At 36.2% G+C, this 21,000-nt stretch overlaps 4 protein-coding genes across 5 annotated transcripts; 1 reads left to right on the top strand and 3 right to left on the bottom strand.

Moving 5' to 3' along the window:
• Positions 1-610: 610 nt before the first annotated feature.
• On the bottom strand, positions 611-1,946 carry LOC125201501 (nucleoside diphosphate kinase 1). The gene is made up of 4 exons (XM_048099646.2): positions 1,797-1,946; positions 1,587-1,635; positions 1,060-1,291; positions 611-899 (listed from the first exon to the last, which is right to left on the bottom strand). Exons 1-4 carry the CDS (start codon positions 1,845-1,847, stop codon positions 785-787), a joined length of 447 nt encoding a protein of 148 aa, XP_047955603.1. The 5' UTR covers positions 1,848-1,946; the 3' UTR covers positions 611-784.
• A 250-nt stretch (positions 1,947-2,196) lies between these two features.
• Positions 2,197-5,004, bottom strand: CRR22 (Pentatricopeptide repeat (PPR) superfamily protein). Its single transcript, XM_048099640.2, has one exon. The coding sequence runs from the start codon at positions 4,943-4,945 to the stop codon at positions 2,531-2,533; it is 2,415 nt and encodes an 804-aa protein (XP_047955597.1). The 5' UTR covers positions 4,946-5,004; the 3' UTR covers positions 2,197-2,530.
• Positions 5,005-5,796: 792 nt separating this feature from the next.
• Positions 5,797-10,483, bottom strand: LOC125207476 (uncharacterized). Of its 2 annotated transcripts, none has more exons than XM_048110058.2 (10): positions 10,147-10,483; positions 9,796-10,064; positions 8,734-8,828; positions 8,230-8,298; positions 7,994-8,109; positions 7,846-7,900; positions 7,140-7,260; positions 6,686-6,733; positions 6,454-6,548; positions 5,797-6,255 (listed from the first exon to the last, which is right to left on the bottom strand). In XM_048110058.2, the coding sequence occupies exons 2-10, from the start codon at positions 9,884-9,886 to the stop codon at positions 6,154-6,156; spliced, it is 792 nt and encodes a 263-aa protein (XP_047966015.1). In that variant the 5' UTR covers positions 9,887-10,064; positions 10,147-10,483; the 3' UTR covers positions 5,797-6,153. The 2 variants fall into 2 exon arrangements, with proteins under 2 accessions (XP_047966015.1, XP_047973598.1); XM_048117641.2 differs by having other exon boundaries at positions 10,184-10,483.
• A 6,980-nt stretch (positions 10,484-17,463) lies between these two features.
• Positions 17,464-20,287, top strand: LOC125202833 (dihydroorotate dehydrogenase (DUF3598)). The gene is made up of 5 exons (XM_048101307.2): positions 17,464-17,967; positions 18,631-19,026; positions 19,240-19,332; positions 19,472-19,611; positions 19,768-20,287. The coding sequence occupies exons 1-5, from the start codon at positions 17,539-17,541 to the stop codon at positions 20,207-20,209; spliced, it is 1,500 nt and encodes a 499-aa protein (XP_047957264.1). The 5' UTR covers positions 17,464-17,538; the 3' UTR covers positions 20,210-20,287.
• The last annotated feature ends 713 nt before the right edge of the window (positions 20,288-21,000 follow it).

Below are 21,000 nucleotides of genomic sequence, written 5' to 3'. Positions count from 1 at the left end.
TAAGAACATTATATTTGGACTGTTGTGTTTTGTTAATTAATTAAATAATATAGTAGCACCTGATTTACTATATAGATTTTTAAAATCTTGAACTACTAATATTTATTATTTACACTTTAACTATGATAAAACTAATATTCCCTTTAAACTATGATCATGATAAAATTGAGAATTAGGCTATTTGTTTGAAAATTGACATTTGCGTTTGGCATAATTTTATCATGAGAAAATAATTTGATATTATATTTTTAAATTCATGTATTTTGTTGATTTTTCATAAGGGAGTAGTTATTATTTCATAAGGGAGTAGTTATTTTTACAAATTCAAAAGTGATATTTATTGTGATAAAATGCAAATGTACAAACTCCAGACTACACATTACTATTTTGTTATTTTGTAATCTGTTAACATTTTTTTAACATATCATAGTTTAACATATCATAGTTTGAAGTTGATATATTTGGCTTCAACAATTGCACGCTAAAAACAAGTTCATTCTTTCAAAGGTTGCAAACTTGCAATGATCCTCTACTTTTTCAAATTCCATATTTCAACAACATATCATAAATACCATTTGTTCTTCACAAAATATCCCAGCATAAATGAAAATAAAGCCTTGCAAATCTTGTCATCCCCTTATTTATGTTAGGAAGAAAGAGAGATAAAGAGGTGACACATAATAATAGCATCTTCAAACATTCAAATGCAAAATTAAACTCAATGTAAAGTCTAACAACATAAGTTGCGGGTACATAACGCCATGAGGCATACTAGATGCGACATCTATTCGTAGATCCAAGAGTGAAGGCTGCTCCTCCATTCCGCGATCCCCTCTGGAAACCATAGAGCAATCTCCTTCCTTCCACTCTCCACAGCATCACTGCCATGAATCACATTCCTGCAAAACCAATTCATGCCAATACCCAATTACAGATGGAAAGAAAGGAGCGTGCAACAACACAACATAAATCAAGCCATGGAAATAAAAAGGTAGTCATCAAACCGGGCTAGAGCTCTTGTTACAAGTAGTTTGTATGATTACGAGAACATTATATTACCTGCCAATATCAATGGCGTAATCACCACGGATGGTGCCAGGGGCAGACTCAGCAGGGTTGGTGGCACCGATGATCTTTCTCCCGGTGGCTACGACGTTCTTGCCTTCCCACACCATGGCAACAACAGGGCCAGAGACAATGTACTCAACGAGGCCATTGAAGAAGGGCTTTGCAGATAAATCGGCATAGTGCTTCTCAGCAAAAGCACGATCAACGGTCATAAACTTCAACCCTGTTTCCAAAACAGATACACTACTCAAATCTATATCACCAAAAGTAAGATCAATCTCAAGACATATCCCCACTGTTTTTAGTTAAAAGAGCAGCAAGTATACAAATTTACACAAATCTCAGTGTGTGAGAAAATCAGCAGATGATTGCGAGACAGTTATGATAATCAGTGAAATCGATCAGCAATGAGTAATCACAAAGCTAACAGTTAAATCATCACTAAAACAACGCCAGAATCAAAGCAAAGGCCAATTATCCGAGTAAAACAAAATTAAATAGTGAGATGAAATTGGTACCTTTCAAAGTGAAGCCCTTCTTCTCAAACCTTCCAATAATCTCACCAACCTGAACCAAAACAAACAACTTCAGCTTGTAGCGGGATTGCAAAGTAATTGTCTATAAAATCAAACAAGTTCACTTAAAATCTACGAAACTCAGCCAATCTACTAACCAGACAAAATTCGAATTCAAATTCATATAATGTTAATAAATGATAAAACACAAACCAGGCCCCTTTGGACGCCATCGGGCTTGATCATGATAAAGGTCTGCTCCATTTCTGCTGAATGAATTCGGTTTGCGAGTTTCGACTGAAGTAAAATGTTCTAATCAAGCGGCGTGTATGACTGTATATATATAGATGTGCCAAGGCACACAAACCCTAGACACCATTTTGCTTTGGAATATTCTCTCGATCCCCATTTTTTTTAACAGAAATTCTCATTATTTTTTATTCCTTGCAAATTCAACCTGTAATAAAAGGATTCCTTTGAATAAAGGAAAGAGGATAGTAGTATAACTTTTTGCTTTGAAATTGCTTTGAATATTCTCCAAATTTAGGACCATGGTCCAACCAACTAATTCTCCTAGTTTCAAGAGTCAATTACTATCCTCCTAAAATAAAAATAAAATAAAATAAAATTATTTATTTAGTAGTGGGAAGAGTCATAAAAATCAAATCAATGAATTCTAGGAGTATATCAATGAGCCTACATTTGATTTGGATTCATTAATCCAAATCAAATCCCAAATTATTTACTCACTATTTGTATTCCACCAACACAGTAATCAACTCTTGCCGTGTTTGAAAACAAAAAAATCAGCCAATCTAAACAATCCCCAGCTTCAAACAGTTGTTGATCATAAAGATTTCCTGAAAAAACAGCTGTGGAAATCTCAATCATCAAATGTTGGCTCTGATGAAAGCTGATGTGGATGATGAAGGTGGTTGTTCTTGACATCACCAGTATCCTCCACAAGAGCATGTCCCATTCTTGAAATGGTGAAACCTATGCATATCCCTCACAATGATCTCTCTTTCTGTGACCAGAGATATAAACATGGTCGCATTGTGGCAGTCTCCACACACCCTCAGATTCTTCCGGATGTGGATGGTGGTGCCCCTCGTATTCATCAGCGCAAATGAGATGGCTAGCATCTCGCTGTGCGTGTTCAGAAACTGCTCCTGCACGTCGTCTTCCACATCATGGATCGAGCTGGTGTCGGGGGTGTACCCCGCTGCCTTGATCCTCTCGAAAAGCTTGCTCAGGTACGTGTAGATCTTCTCCGACTGAGGGTGGCTCGTGCTCCCTGAGTAGAACGCGTGCACCTCGTTCCTCAGATCCACGGAGCTGCACCCTGGAGTTTTCTGGATCCCTTTCTTCTGCATCAAGCTTCTCACCTTCGCCACCTTCTCCCACATTGCTGCAATCGCGTACATATTCGCGAGCAGAACGTGATATCCACCATCGCTAGGCTCCAGCTCGAAGAGTTTATCAGCAGCTTCTTCTCCCAAATCGACGTTCTTGTGGATCTTGCAAGCTCCCAACATGGCTCCATAGACATTGATCCCTGGCTCAACTGGCATCGTCTGGATGAACCCCCAAGCCTCGTCGAGCTTGCCAGCTCGACCAAGAAGGTCCACCATGGCTCCATAGTGATCCATTGCCGGCTCTATGCCGTACCTCTCCTTCATGATGGTGAAATAGTGGCGGCCTTCTTCTACAAGGCCTGAGTGGCTGCAAGCTGAGATCACACACAAGAATGTTATGTCGTTCGGGGGAATGTCCCCTCTGCACATCTCTTCAAACAGCTGCACAGCCTCCTTCCCGAAACCATGGGTTCCATATCCATCTATCATGGCGTTCCACGTCGTGACATGCCTCTCCCCCAACATATCGAACACCTTTCTTGCAGTGTGAATAGCGCCACACTTGGCATACATGTCAACAAGAGCAGTCATCACGTAAACATCCTTGTCCAAGCATGCCCTTATCACCACTCCATGGATCCACTTCGCCTGCCTCACCAACGACAGCTCGGCCACAGCAGTGATGACACTCACCAATGTGAACGAATCACGCCTCACATTCTGTTCCTGCATTGCTCCAAAGAGGCTGATGGCTTCCATTGTGAAGCCATTCTGCGCATACCCTAATATCATCGCATTCCAAGAAACCAGCGTTTTCCCTCTAAGTTTACCGAACAATTCAGCAGCTTGATCAGCTCTCCTGCACTTGCAATACATTGAAATCAGAGAATTCGTAACAGAGACATTAGAATCGAGACCTAACTGCTTAGCCAGCTCGTGGACAGACTGACCGCGCTTGATATCCCCCAAATCCGCACACGCGTGCAGAGCTCCCATAACAGTTACATTGCTAGGCTTCAATCCTGCATCTTGCATCTTTTGGAAAAGACGCAATGCCTCCTCTGAATCCCCATTTTGAGCATAAGCATCGATCATGGAGTTCCACGACACAACGGTTCTCGAACTCATCGAATCAAAGATAGTCCGAGCAATCCCAATCGCTCCACACTTGGCATACATGTGCAACAAGGCAGTAGCAACATTCACATACGAATCCAGCCCATGTCGAAAAACATAAGCGTGAATCGACCTCCCAATCCTCAAATCCCCAAGATCAGCAACGGCTGGCAAAACCGAAACCACAGTGACCAAATCAAGCTTATGCCTTTCCTCCTGCATCCCAGCCACTAAATCCAACGCCCTTCTCGGCATCCCATTCTGCGCAAAACAAGCAATCACAGTGTTCCAGCACACCAAATCCCTCACCGGCATTCTCTCAAACACCTTATACGCATCCTGAACCGCACCGCATTTGGCGTAGAGGTTCATCAAACTACTCATAGCATACAAATTCGCGGACAGTCCGCTCAACACCAGCTGCGCGTGAATCTCCTTTCCCCTTCTGCAATCGAAATCATCGGCGCAGGCTTTGAGCAGAGAGGTGTAATTATAGACAACAGGCTCGACGGCGTCGTGCCTCATCCGAGCGAAGAGCTTGAAGGCGCCATCGAGATTGGATTGGTGCGCGTAGCCTTTGAGGAGGGTGTGGTAGAGGGGGTCGACCTTGGATTCGATGGGTTCGAAAACTTTGGCGGCGTCGGCCATGCTCCCGAATTTGGAGAAGAGGCTGACGAGCTTGGTTTGGAAGAAGTGCTCGTTGTAGAGGCCGTTTTTGATGATGAGAGGGAGGAATTGGTGGAGCTCTTTCAGGGAAGTGCAGAGCTCTAGGAGGATGGCGGCTGGGTGTCTGTATACATGAGGAGGGATGTAGACCCTTGGTGAAAGGAATGGGGACGCGGCGGAGAGCGACGGCGGCGCTGTGCGCGGCAGTAGCAGCGAGCTCATGGATTTGGGGGATTTAGTGTGATGAGCGTTGCCGTTGGGATTTTACGGTTAATCTGGTTATCTGTATTCTCTCTTTTTATACACTTATTTAATACCCCCCCCCCCCCTTCCCAAATTTTCCAAATAGTTTGTCCCATTTTTTATTTCGGTCAGTCCCACAGTCCCACATAGTTTGTCTCATTTCAATTTTTTACTATTTTTAATAGTGAAACTCGTATTCTATTAATTCATTCATATTCACATTTTATTATAAAACTAATATATAAAAATAAAACACAAATTTCATTAACTTTTTCAACTCACTTTTTCATTACATTTCTTAAAACCCGTGCCATGTGACAAACTATCTTGGATGAAATGGCAATTTCTGTGCGTAGGAGTTTAAGATGTCCAACTTTACTGACAAAATACCAACAATATAACAAATTTGACGAATTTCTGTAATTTAATGATTGATCAAATACGACATGAGTTGTGGATTTCTCGGTCGATTGACACTAAAAGTTGTTCTGAATTCCACAATGAATCACGGTTCATCTAACAGATCAGACGTTTTAGTTACCGTATGAATAGATGCAAAACCATTATTGATCTTTTTTAAGACAAAGAAATGTTGATTATTTAACTAGGATAAACTTTGGCTACACACGTGATGACGTGAATATGGTAGAAACCTCTTTAAATTTGTCTTTGGTATTCTATATTTGATCTACCAAACATCTGATTATCTAAAAGAGATTCAGTTTCAATAACTAAAATTGCAGTTTCCAAAGAACATGACAGTGTAGTACAAAATCAGTGGACTTTGAAGTATATTGCATTTGTCTTCACTAAACTTATTTGTGTGTGTGTGTCATAAAGATGGATTCACATATAGATTAAGTGATTAACAGAGAATGTAATGCTTGTAAATTTGCTATGAAAAGCTCACAACAATGAAGAGCATTAATAAGCATATGCTTTAGCATCACTTGCTAGGATCATTGTCCCCATTCCCTAAGAAACGAAAAGCCAGTGAAAAGGTAAGAAAGCAAACACATCAAACATATAAATTCTGGTACCGGTGCGCCACCACTCCAATTTGATCAGCAAAACTATCTATTTAGTCGGAAGCACCAAAACTGGGATTTTATCCAGCAACATAGCATTTTCTGGTGTTGGACATATCAGCTCGTACCTTCAAACAAACGTGGGAGTTGGGCACTTTGTTACCGACTAAGAAGGCTATAAGAGGGCAGGTCCTCAAGGCGTACAATGTCTTCCTGGAGAAGCTCCCTCTCCAGCTGATGGCGAGTAGCTTTCATCACAGTCTGAGCATCATGGAAAAAAATGCTTGTTATATATGTATACAAAAAATCACAAGCCTTTTTTTCAAGTAGAGAAGATTTACAGTATCTGTGCAAAGAATAAGCAGGAAAAGAACTAGCAAGTAAATTTAACTTAGTATACTACATGACAATCAGCACCCTATGGAAAGTTGTATCTGAAAAATTAGTGAGTAAACTTACATTGAAATCCATGTAAGAAGCATGCATGTCAAGCCATATATGATCCATTAGCTTGAACGTTATACAATACAGAAGGTCGAAAGCTGATTCGTTCTCTGACAGAGTGAGATAAAATCATAAATAAGTGAAACTTCATTTGGAGCATAAAATAAGTTGATGTACATAAGTTAAGGCATTTCCTCTGACAACTAATATTAGCCGGTGTTTGCACAAGGTCGATGTAAATCATTACCTGTAAGCAACTTCAAGAAGGTTGCTCCCACAAGTGTTCTGGGCTTTACTGCAAATATCACAAACAAGATTACAGGACCAGCAAACAGCATAAATCTTCTCACATGTTTAACATTTGCTATATAGCAGGCACTACTAGTAAGTAGTAAGCACTTGAATGTTGAAACAAATACTCTAAGCTGACAAGGAGTAAAATGGAATGCCCAAATCGAGATTAAAAATGACGTCATTCAGTTCTGGAGATTAACGTAGGTTCAGACTGTACAAGAAAATTTTAAGGCGAAAGCAGAGAGGCGAGTCTGCAGCTTAATTTCAGTTGATAGGAATTATTGGATGGAAGAATTCAGAGGATTTATGTCACTTGAGGAAGTATTTTGAGGAGATGGTCAAACAAGCTCTCTATGATTCAATATTAGCCATTTGGCATCAAAACATTCAACAAATGAACAAATTACCTGCTTCAAAGTCAAGCATCTGAATAAGCATGAATGTGATGTTGACACCTGCTACGGCAAAGGGGTATTCCCACATTGCCCGGTCACCCTCTTTCTTCTGAAGAAGATCCTGAAAAGATTTCTGTGAAAAATATTTGGTGAGCTTTTACCAAAACAAAATTAAATCATAAATTGTAAGTAAACTATAAATAAACTATAGAGTTGCAAAATGAGAAATCCCTTGGACACTAGAAATGATGTATGCCCTGTAAGGCCATTGAAAAGGAATTTCTCGTATAATTATGTGCAAACCTCCTCCTTCCGTGAATAGCTATCTGAGCATAGGCCTAAGCAAAACAGCCTTCTGTCCTAATATTATGGACCTACTGGCTTATTAAGAAAAGCTTTAAATGCTCTAGCAAGAGCTCCATGCCAAGGCAATGATGCTGTTCTCTATCCAACTGAATGCAATCATGACATTACAATTTCTGAAGAAACAGAAAAGCTTATAATATCTCTTCCCAAAATTTGGACCCTTTGCACAATTTACGTTGGAGAGAAAGAAAATAGTGAGATTTTTCCATCAAGCAATATTGAATAAATATTCATCTCAATCTAATAGCAAATTCACAGCCTCATGCATTAAAGTACACACGATAAATATGCATTGCACCCACTCACGTTAAGAGAGGACAAGATAGACAATGGAGATAGCAAATAAACATACCGGAAAGTTCCTTCCAAAGTATAACAAATTTTCCAATGATATGAAACCACCACCCCTGAAATAATATGGTATAAGTGAAGTGATACAGGTAATTGTACGTCCAATTTGGTTCAAGCAATCACAAAAATCCAGGAGAATGATAGATTACCTAAAATCTGTTGATGGATCTTTACCCTGCCAACCCATTTCTTTCCACTGTTCTGATATTAAACCGTATAGTTGCTCCCCGGGAAAGGCAGCATGCCACAATGCCTTTAGAGCTTCCTATGGTAGAAAATAGGGACATATACATGCACGAGAAACTTTAAAAGCCATTCTACTTTATATAAGGTCCACATTATGTTACTGGAATAAACAATTTCACAGAATAATGATTAACTGCACCTGGTGCTCAGGAATAGAACTATCATAACCAATATCAATGCGGTTCTGTAGCCTGTGTAGACATTCTTCCTGATACATAAAATTACAATACATCATCAGGATCTAGTGAAGCAGGCCCTAATTATGGATGTGAAAACCATTATAAAATGCCACTATGAACATGTGACCTTGATATAAGATCCGTATGTTTTAGGTGTCCCAGCAATTACAGAATATAAAATGCCACCCAAGAAAAATAGACATGCCAGAGTCAGACTGTAACAAGTATTGCTAGCCACATTCTTTGCTCATTCATGGTTCGCTATATTGATTAGAATATGGCATCATTCAAGATGGATTCAACGTGAAGTAATCAGTGAAAGTAGATCATAAACAACTTAGAATATATGCTGGAGTATCAGCTTGTGAATGATTTACAGATACCGCTGTGATAGGGATCAAAAGCAACACAAACCCGACGGAAAAGGATATTGAACTGAATACTCGAACCAAGCAAAATATTACCTGTGCAGGCGTCAACTCAAACGATGGCTGATCTTCAAAATCTCTTCTTTGAGCACAGACACATGAAAGGCCTCTCCCTAGCCACGCAGCAGATCCTGCAACAACCTCAGATATAACAAACGAAATAACAGGAAAAAAATATGCACAGGTCTTCAATGCTAAGAAATGACACCCGTGAGCATGCTGCAGGGATAGCTTTCAACCAACTATTCCAGTATGTCTCTGATAATCCAACTATTTATTAGAATGTTAGATAAGTTCAACTAATTCAGTTTAAATAAACCCGAGCCAACGCCACATCCTCCCTCTAATATCACATGCATGATACTGCTCACAACATAAATAGATAGTACTTCCTGGTAATCAATACCCAAACCAACCTTATTTATAACACTGCAGCTCCATAAATAACGCAAATATAAGGAATAAAGTGGAAGAGCAAACAAACTTAATGAAGCAAGCACAACCACCAAATGTATAACTAACGTTGCAGTTAGTTACCCTGGTTCTGTTTGCAGTTTCGCATTGAAGCTCTGTTTGACTAAATGCCAGGTTAACAAATACCTTTAGTTCAATATACAAAATCTGCTTAATTTGAGTCATCAGTGAACTTGCGTACACTATAATTTACAGTAGTAAAACAAGCAAATTATAATACTCCCAGACGGAATCAAGTTATGATAAGATATGTAACAGCAAATTTATTGTATGCATTTTCTTAACACACGAATGAAAAAAGCTTTCTAAAACAAAACAAAAAACATGAGAAAACACTAAGTTCCTGGATTGCTCGATAATGCAGGCATATCCTTATTCTAGGTAGAAACATGAAAGTTTCCTGAACAGTAAAATTTGAAGTGTATCCTTACAAAAAAAACTAGCCACAAATAATGAGAGAGAGATATTAACTAACGTAGATTTTTTGCCAATTAACTTCACCAGATTTTCCTAAACAGTAACCGCACGCTTTGCATACAATTATACTCAAACCGGCGAGGATAAATCAATCAAAATATAAATGAAATTTAAAACAGATACAGCGAAAAGGAAAAAGGAATATACCTGTAGAATGACAGGCACTTCCTCGATCGAGTCCTTGGGAAATTCGCCGCACCGCCACAAACGATCCTCCTTCTCCTCCTCTTTCATCCATTGCTCCGCCGCTCCTCTGTCTTCACTCGATTATCAAATCCTCGATAAAATATCCTCCAATCCGAACTCGAAACCAGCTTCAACTCATTCCAATTAGACTTCAAATATTCGGATCGCGATACAGTGAGACTCAATGCGGAGCTAGCTGGATTAACCGATCCCGATTCTTGAGCAGTTAGCTATCAAGAAAAATGGAGATGCCTCCGTTAGGATCAAGATCTACAATACACCAATCGAAGGACAAAAATGAATTAAAAAAACCTCTGCAGCTAATTGGCATTATGCGCCTGAATATTACATATTAGAAGGAATGCTGATATCGTCGTGATTGTATCAGCTTCTTCACGCCTTCAGATACACTCGCACGCAGGTCTCCTTTCCTCTCTCTCTCTAATCTCTGTGTATATATACCTAACTCTATGTGAGTAACTGTTTCTGTATAAGTATATTCCTTCAGATTTATCTCTGTGTAACTGGAGAATCTGGCCTTCTGCTGGTGTAGCTTCTGTTGAGTTTGGTGGCCTGCGCGTCTGCTATAAGAGAGAGAGTGGAGAGAGATGAATTATTTTATGCTATGATCTGGCATTTCAAAAGTTTGTGCGTGTGGTTTCCGTTTTTTCCTTATTTATTACTCTACTGAATTTTAATTTTATGAAACAAATAAATACTAAAATACACGTGGCCATAGTATCTAATGATTATAAATTAAGTTTCTAATTTTATGGAATTACATAAATGACTATTTCGGAATATTTCATACGATATGATTATGTATTCTTATGCATCACGTAAAATATATCAAACCTCATTTATAAGGAGTGTTTTCGAAGAAAAAATATAAGTTGGCCACCTATATCACTATATGACATCTTTAAATTTTAAAATTACTATATAAGGAATTGAATATTAAAAGATGTATAGTGAATATTTTTGGTACTTTAGTCATAAAGGGTATTATAGAGATTTTTCTATAATTATTTTTTAAATCTTATAAATTATTTCCTCTTTTTTTTCAAGCACTAAATCGTTAAATTGGTTAAATTGTTTACCTCGATGCTCATTGGGAATTAGGATCCTCACATTTTATATGAATTATTTTATTCACTTAATTATATATATATATATATATATATTAAATTGTTTCGTTCTAATATTTACTAGAACATTCAATTAATTAAATTAAAATATAATATATCAATGGTTGGTTGGTATGACATATGATATATTTAAATATTTATACTTATTTCATTTATACTCATTTATGTATTGGGCCCGCCACAGCCGATTGATCGGCCACCATGGCACCACATCGCTGCCGATCGGCCTCCATTGCGGAGGGAGGGCCGATCGGCCTTCTCCAACGCCTCCGCCCTTCCGCCGATAAATGGGCTAAGCCGATGCCCCTATAGGCTCTGCATCGGCCTGTGATAGGCCTCCATTGCAAAGGCTCGGGGCGATGGCGAAGCCGAAGCCGATTTTCATTTTTTTAAAATTTTCTTCTCCTATATAAATACCTCAATCTTCTTCATTTCACACACCCACATCCTTGTCTTTATTTCAAAAATTTTCTTACTAGAAATGTTTAAATTCGTTTCTCGTTGTATTCTGTTTTCCAATATTGTAATACATCGAAGAATGAATTTATTATGCAATTTTATTTATATTATTTAGACATTTATGCTTTATTTAGTTTTTAAAATGAAATATGTTTTATGTCGTATATTCTACGATGTCTTTAATTATTATTACATTAAAAAAAATTAAAAGAATGAAATTAAATAGTGATGATGTGAAAATGAGATAGGCTTTGAAATAGGTTTTGGGATGGACTTTCATTATAGGGAGATAGGCTTTAGAATGAGCCTGCTGATGTGGCAGAAAAAAATGGAGATAGGCTCTGAGATGAGCTCCGGAGATGGGCTGTTATTGCTAATGCCTTTAGAGCCACTAATTTCGGTGTGTAAACAGGATAAATCCAAATTATTGCTTAATCATAAAACTCATTATTGTTAAAACGAATAAATAATTTGAAGTTTCTAGTAGATTGGTTGTAAACAATTTGAAGGCTCAATTGCATTGATTATTATCAATATCTGGCTACATTTTATATTTTTTTATAGTAGTATGAAATTAATACTATAGCCTCATTTTGTCATATGCACATTGATGACATAGTGGGCTCCAAAATATAGCCATTTCTTTTTCTTCAAGTTAGGAAGATTAAATACAGTCTACATTGAAATTAAATAGGAATACAGAATCATAAATACATAAAATAGCCGGACAAGTCAAGAAAATACTATAGAATAGCCGGAAAAAGGAATGAAAAATACATCTTCATTATTATCAATGATATGAGTGTCCAATATCAAACAAGCCTAACTTTTTAGTTTTCTCATTTTCATGTAACTTGAGTACTACTTTATATTGTACTACTACTATTATATATTTCTCACATGCATATCACACATAGATAAATCTTTCATATATATTGCACATTTCACTTGTAATGAACAATAAAAAATGCTAAATTTTATGTAGTTCCTACATCTCAAACTATATTAATATATTTTGTTTTTTAAAATCAATTAAAATAATCTTTCAAGGGTAGCTAATTAATCATTTCATAAAAATCGAAATTCATTGATTTAGAGTGCATGTAGGGGGCCAAATAGTTATGAACAAATAGTAAAGGATAGGTTAACTTTAATTAGAGATAAGTAAAGAATAGGTTAACTTTAATGTGTATGATAATTATAGAAATCGTATGTAAAATAGTAAAATCCATCACATGGTATGTTGAGGAAACAAGGGACCATTTCATCATGTGTTACACCAAAATTAAAGTAAAAATTAGACCCTACACACACATATGCACTCATAAAAATGTTTCTACTTTGCTTGTACTGCTGCATATATCATACAAGCCTCCTCAAATTTAATAATTATCTATTTGTGATTCAAGCAATAAATTGCATCATTGCATATGTTGTGTGACCTTTTTTGCAGTGTATTTAATATTTGGATGGTTGATTATGCGTATAGTGTTTGATGAAATTGTATGTAAAAAAGGTTAAGTGCAAAAAGGAACCCCAAAACGAATGAATTAATTTCATGTGCTTCGGTAGTAGTCCCAATTAAACTTTTGCTATATTTTCATTTTTAAATTAGTTTCATCATGCTCCCTTATGTATCTCATGATTTCAATTAAAGAACATTCTGCATTTTTCTAGCATCGGATTTCTTAAAAAATTACCATGGACATTTTACTTTATATATGTATTAAATTTTATATGCATTAATTAGTTAAGCACGCAAGATTCATTTTCAAAAATTATTATATTCTTGGCAATCATATTAAAAAATTGACGTAATCAATTAATGTTCATTGAAATAATATAACCATTAATTAACCAATGTAAGAGTATATATAAATTAGAGCAGTTCATATAAAATGAATGATCAGTTAATTAGACGATCAATGTCACCTAATTGGTAATATGTCCATTTTTGTTGAGTTATATAAATGTCCATTTTGTCATTATTTTATGATATTGATACTACAAAATAAAGCATGACACGCATCAAACACAGAAGGCAGTGGCCTCGTGACTAAAGTATGAAAAAAAGATTCATGCAAACTATTAATAAATGTGATTTAAAGTATTTAGTGTCACCTTTTTCGATATCTATATTATATGAGACTTTGATAAAGTTTACTATATTTTGATTAATCTACTGAAAAGCATCTCACGGATTGTTGGATCCCAAAAAATAAAGAAGTTTATTAATTAGTGGTTCGTATATTTTAGTTGATTTGTTTAATAGGTAAGTTGCATTGTAATCTATGAACTAACATAGAAAGGTACAACACCGTCCGACAATAGCTTCAACGGCCGGTCTCCCATTTTCCAATTCATTAGACTCGGTCAAACGTTAACGTGCTGTTCATGTTTGTACCTTTTGCAATTATAACATTTCACAAGTATTTATCTTAAAGTGCACATTATGCTTTGGTAGTATGTATGCGTTGATATTGGTGGTGATATGAAGGCTCCCATAAAAATAAAATAAAATAAAATAAAATAAAAGTAATCTAGCAACACAAGAAGTTATCCGTCAATCCTCACCAATTAAAGAGTTTTGGTCTTATCCGAGATCGATACATTTGCTGTAAGAGACAAGCGTGATTTTGTTGTGTGCCTTAGATGTTTGCTAGTCGATTTTTGTCTTTTACTCTTGCAACTCTGCCCTCCGTAACCAACTGTGTTGCCCCTGCGGGCAAATTAACTTTGAGCTGTTTTACGTTACTTTCTAGCTTTGAGCTATTTTACGTCAATTTCTAGCTTTGAGTATTTTTTGCGTCGATCTCTAGCTTTGAGCAGTTTTATCCTCGTAAAAATATTGCTTATTGGGAGGAGTGACTTAGAAGATCACACTACAAAGCACAACATTTTATGAGGCAATGCATGCATAATATTAATGTACTTGAACCAATGTTATTGAGATTTGAGATTGTATATGGCCAAAGATTAATTAGGATCATGTCAAATAAATAGTTTGCCATAACAAGGTTAGATCCAAACATCACCTCCTATCCTATCAAAATTGGATCACCGTCCTTATGCACATATATGATAATTTTGATTATTATTAATTTTGAACTAGCATTATGTAAAATCGCTTTAAAACGGTTTTAAATAGATATGATGATGCCGGATTATAAATAGATAATTGACGACCAACTTGTGCTTAGATTAAGATCTCATTTATCATAATTAAGAAATATAGTCAACAAATGTGATTTCATACTCATAGTCATAACCAATCAGCCCCAAAAGATAGGAATCTTCTTAAAATTATGGCCATGTAAGTAATAATTGTGTTAATTTACCGTTACCACCATTCAATTGATCACTTTAAAGAATTTTTTTGGAGAATTTCTTCAAGAAAACTTGGATATTAATGGACTCCCTTAAATCTTAATCAATCCTTCTCCGGTTTCATTTTGGTGTTTTAAAAAATTGTAAAACACCATAAACATGGAGAAAAACATTGTTGTAAGTATTTATTTATTTATTTATTGGAATTGAAGTATTTTAAAAGAAAAAGAAGCATGACAAAGATCAAGAGAAAAAAATCCTAGAGAAAGGGATGGCTACATATTGGCATATTAAATTGAATGCGATTGAAAATAAGCTTTGCAATTGATTGATAATGGTTGACCCTTGACTTTAAGGAAACATAACAATTTTTCAACTTGTTTTCCAAAAGTCCAACTTTTATTAATTGTATGCAAAATCAGATACAGCATAACCCCCATTTGAAATAATAATGTCACCGAAAAAGTTTTAGGGATATAAAAAGTGAATATTATATTACTACTAGATTTCTAATGTAAAATTCATATATCTGAAAATTGGAATGGTCCACAAAATGTGTGGGGCCAAGAAAGGGTATCTCCTTTTCTACGCCTACTTAAAGTCGAATTTTGTGTGTACCCCACTTTAAAAAAGATGGCATTTGAAAAGAAGAACCAGAATAATTAAAAGAAAAAGTTGAAGTGGATTGTGATTATATGTTTCTGCCGTGCACGTCTGCATAATGATACAATAAAATTTTAATTAGTGTATGTAAATGCAATGAATACAGATAAAAATGGGATGTGGAACTTTAACCTTTTTCGGCCATATTAAAAGCGAAAGTTGAAACCCAGAGATAATGTAGTAATAAATGGGTAAATTGTAGTAAAAATCATGAAATTTGAAAAAAGAAATTAGGCTGTTTTGTAATTTTAAAAATTAGTTGAAAAAAATTATGAAACTTGAATTTACTTTCAATGATGAAAAAAATCTTGCGGTCTATGTAAAATATATTAGTGATGTTTTCAATTAAGCGACGTCATTTTATTTATAAATAGACGATATCGTTTAACTCACTGACAATGAACATATGTATAATTTTCAAGGTGCTAGCTATATTAAATACAATTCCCCCAAAATTTCACTCTTAAATGTAATTGAGAAAAAAAAATCTAAACTTCGTGCTGACTAATTTTTAGAATTGCGATAGTATAGGGTAGTCGGATTCTGACACATCATACTTCCATAATGCTCACATCCATAAGACTAAACTTTCAATTTCCAATTAAAATTATTATTCATTTATACATACAAAAAGAATTAAAACTAAAAAGAAAACCTTCGAGTCTCGATCTCGCCAAAGTTTACTCTCTTGTGCATCGCTCGTCCCGTTGAATCACCTGCAGCATGTCCCTCCACCACTCCACACCGACGGGACGAATCACAACCCTACCATTGTGAATGACTGAATGCTAATATGATCCTATCATCTTTGAATTTATTAGTGTACCCTTGTGCTTGGATCAAATTACACACACCAAACAAGCAAGAATACTAAGATGGGCTCATTTGTGGGCCGAAGGAATCTGATTATCCATTGTTGGGTGTAGTGGTGGGCCTGACCCAACTCACATCACAATAAATGATGCTAGTCTTTTTGAACAACTACAAACAAATACCAACACAAACACGTTCATCATCCCTACCAAAAGAAAAACATACTATGGTCTATCAAAAAAATTAAAAAAGAGACAAAACATATGGACCATTAGGTATGAAGAAATATAAATCATAAACCAAATGGAGCACCTAACGAAATATACAAGCAGATATATCATAATCATCATCTCATAATATAGTAGTAGTATTATTTTTCTTCTTATAATATCATTGCTTACAAATCTACTACTCCCTCCGTCCCGCTTAAGATGACACGTTTTCCTTTTTAGTTTGTCCCAACTAAAATGACTTATTTTCTTTTTTGAAAAATTTCTCTCTTCAATTAATACATTCAACCACTTTTTCTCACTCCTATTAAAATATCTATCTTTCTTTATCTCTCTACTTTAATACTTACACCTACATTTCTCTCTCCAATTAATCACTTTAACTAATAACTCATAAAATCCCGTGCTGGGTAAGCAATGTATCATCTTAGCCGGGACGGAGGAAGTACTTGTGTATTGAAATAATGTTGATAGCTTCTATACAACAACCACAACATGAATTTACGACACCATGGCTTTGACAATTAAGTTCAATCGATGTTACAACGATTTGAAATCTGATTCATACTCAATATATAATACCCCTATGCGTGCATAGTAAAGAACTAAAGATGCCAAATCAATTCGTTAATTAATCAATATGATTGCAACTCTGAATATAGAACTTAAATGGATCAAAAAGAATTTATACTCTCAATCATAAAATTACATATTCAACTACCTTTATAAATTAAATTACATATTCAACTACCTTTATAAATTAAATTACATATTCAACTACCTTTATAAATTAAATTACATATTCAACTACCTTTATAAATTTTGAAAATATTTAGCTCATAACTTTAGAACATGGTGGTTCCCGGCAAAAATGAAGGAAAGTTTGATGATTTGAGAAATGACATAATTGCAGAATTTGAAAAAAAATATATAAAAATTTCAGCACGACTTCAAAACCTACAAATAACGATTTCATCTTCTCCAAGTGTTAACCGCCATAACGAGATAATTCAAAAGCCCTAATTTCATCAAAAATCCCCAATTTGTACAGTCACTCAAAAGCGATGCAATCACTATGCACCGACGCTTGCAAAGCCTTCAGCAGTAGCGGTTTCTTGCTGAAAGGCTTCCAACAACAGCAGCACTTATTCGCGGATAATCTCGATTGTCGCCCGGTTTCATCTTCTCCCTCGCATAGGCACGCTTCTTATCCCTGCATTTCCTGCAATTTTGAAGACAAAAGCTGCCGCCTTGTCGATGGCCGGGGAAGGCCGATGGAGAATTTTGATGGTCGGAGAGGGAAAGTGGCGGCCAAGGGGAAAGATAATGTGTGGAGTATCGACAACGAGATGGCGAAGACTGACAAGGACAAGGGTCGAACGCGGCGGAGGAAAAGGGGAGGGAAGAGAGTGAAGAATGTGTATAAGAAAGGTGATGGAGTTCTTGTCTCCGGTTCGATGTTGATGGAAGTTGAAACCATTTTACAGACGCAGGTATTATATGTTTATGTTTAGGACTTGCAGATGGCTTGATTTTCATAGCGTTTTATTTGGTTGGTTGTCTACTGTTGGAATCCATCGAATTTATCAAAATGAAAGGATTTTAGCAGTTAGAAGAACTATAGGGGGTGTAATGTGGATAGAGTCTATGGATAAGATTCATGATGTTGCCATGCTATTTTGCTATGTGTCGAAGGAGCTGGCAATTTTGTGTCTTTCGAGCCAATGTCTCGGTTAAACTTTGAAGAGGACATGTGATATGAATGAAAAACTACTCTTTATTGGAGCATTGGTTCAGCAAGAGAATAATAAAATGGTAGTGTTTCTATGAAAGTCATCACTTATTTGTTTTAGTTTGTACTATTTGTTTGCATCTCCTCAGTCTGGTTGTAGTCGTGTCATCCGAGCTTATTTCACATAGCATTTAACATGTTCGCAGACTACAGCTACTGCTGTCGGGTTATTGGAGTTGATTCTTATCTTTATTCCTTAGATAGTCTCTCTAGTTCTTGTATTCTGAATCTGGTGCAATGATTTACAACAAATACAAACATGGTTGGTTAAACTGGCCAAGTGGCTTGGATTTGTGACTTTATTTGTTTTCAGTCAGTAAGACTCTCCTTCTTGTGCATTGATTTATAAGATGTAGTGTTACAGGAACCAGTGATTAGGCCAGCATGGCACACATTTGCAAGTAGTGTGAGTGGAATATGGAAGGGAGTTGGAGCTGTATATTCTCCCATCACTGCTGAAATGGAGCCTATAGAGATTGGGAGCAAGAATGAGAACTTATTTGATTGCTATACTTTGTCTCATATCAAGGCACTGCCATCTACTTCTGGAGATCTGAATTCTCAAATACATAGGAAAGTAAATTGGGTTACTTTGAACCCTTATGGTGAAAAGCAGAATAATAAAGGTGGTCTTGGTTATAAAAAACAAGATGCATCTGACAGTCCTAATTTGCCCAAAATTGAGTCATTTGACTTTGGAAGAAGTGATGTGATGGAAGAAGATGTTATGGGGATGGAACCTGGTCTAATATTTTTTGAGGTACTACTTGTTTTTTATTTTCCTTTCTTTACACTGACTTATAGTCCCTTAAATGTTATTACTAGAATTGGCAAATGGCACCAAAGATAAATCTTAACTAGTGGCTAAGCTTTATTAAAAATAATATGATTTTCTGTCATGGCCAAGTGATGTTATTGCTAAGCAGGATGGTTCTTATGATTTTATCTAACATTTCGAGAAATGATTTTCCAGGATGGGTCGTATTCCAGAGGCCCAGTGGATATTCCGGTTGGTGAATTTAATGAATCCAATTATTACCTTTCTCCAACTTTCAAGTTCGAACAAGTATGCCTCTATTTATCGCATCTTCGTTTCATATGTCACTGGACTTTCTATTATCTAAGCTTTGTTTGCATATGATACGCAATCCATTGTTTTCCCCATCATAGACAGTCTCAGTAATCTACTGTGTTCCAATTTCCAGTGTTTGGTTAAGGGCTGCCATAAAAGATTACGTGTGGTGCATACTATAGAATTCAGCAATGGGGGTTCGGATATTCAAATAATGAGGATTGCTGTTTATGAAGAAGAATGGGTTAGTCCAGCTGATATCCCTGATACAAGGTATCCTTGGTGAACTGGAAACTTTGGAATATGTTCATGCATCTCAAGTTCTTGTGATAGCTGGAAAATTCTTCAAAACCATGCGTATGTTCTCATGGATTACATATTACTAAATTTTGTTTGAAAGTGTCTTTTGATCCGTATTCTTCATGACAGTGAATTGGAGTTGGATTTGAAGCCATTTTCTCAGAGGAAGAGAGTCCAACCATCAGATCTGAGTGGGTCTTGGAAGGTGTTTGAGGTGAGTGCGACGCCTATATATGGCGAGGATATGACCCTGGAGGAAGGGAAAAGCGCGCCTTACGTGTATCTATGCACGGAAAACCTGAAGAAGAGAAGCTTGCCAGAGAATCTGGTCTACTTTGGGGAGGAGGAGATTGTGGATATGCAAGACGTGACAGTTATGTGGCTACCCGGAGGCGTGACTGCATATGTGGATGTGAAGAAGGAAGGCATCCTCTGTGTAGGCGTTGGGTGGTATTCGGATGAGGGAATGAATCTGGTGATGGAAAGGGACTATGGATTGGATGGGAAACTTAAGGAGGTTAGATCGAAATCCGAGATGAAGAGAAGATGGACTAATCCTCCACCTATGTGAAGTGATTATGTATGTTTTCTGCTATTCTGTAAGTTTTCTTATTAATCAATGAATGAAGCTCTCTTTCTCTCTCCCAAACTCATATCCAATGACATTTTGTGATTATGTATGTTTTATTGTATTGGAATTAGTTGAAGACCACAAAATTTTCATATAAAATGCATATCTCTTGACAATTGTATTAAACAATACTATAACATTAAAAATTAAAATCGTGGCTAGCCAAGGCAGAAGAATATTAGTTCAAGAAGTTTGACATTTAATATCTTATGAAAGCCGTCACCAGCTAAATACAAAATTCTATTTTGGACAATGATCAAAGAAGTTTGCACGTTATAATCTGCCCTTGATCATAATACTAATTTATTCGAATAAGGTTATTCAAATGCACCAGAATATTTTTGACTGGATAATATTTTGGTAGTGTATTAAATGAATTAGTTAGCAAGAATTAATTGATTGCCTACTCCTAATACCAAATCGATTAAAAGGCACTTGCCTCAGTCTAATCTTATCTCATAAATAACAAACTGAAAAGAAACCTGAAATACAGAAGATAGAGATGTATAAATAGGAGCAAGCTAGGGGTCCATTGAAGAAGATCCATTTCTTTCCCTTTATAGAAAGAAAAGGCGGATCCAAACAAAATCGATGAAACAGAAGAAATCTGATTGAATGGATAGGAAACTGAATTCCGCAACTTCATAAACAATCTTTGAACTATGTTGTACTGGTTAAAAACCTATCATATGAAATCGTGGACTTTATACTATTTACATTTGAGATACCTT

The sequence above is a fragment of the Salvia hispanica genome, chromosome 2 (assembly GCF_029641045.1).
Source record: "Salvia hispanica isolate PSC_SH4W2 chromosome 2, Shi_PSC_v1, whole genome shotgun sequence".
Taxonomy (NCBI): domain Eukaryota; kingdom Viridiplantae; phylum Streptophyta; class Magnoliopsida; order Lamiales; family Lamiaceae; genus Salvia; species Salvia hispanica.
Note: the sequence above shows the minus strand (reverse complement) of the source record. Positions and strands in the feature narration are given on the sequence as shown.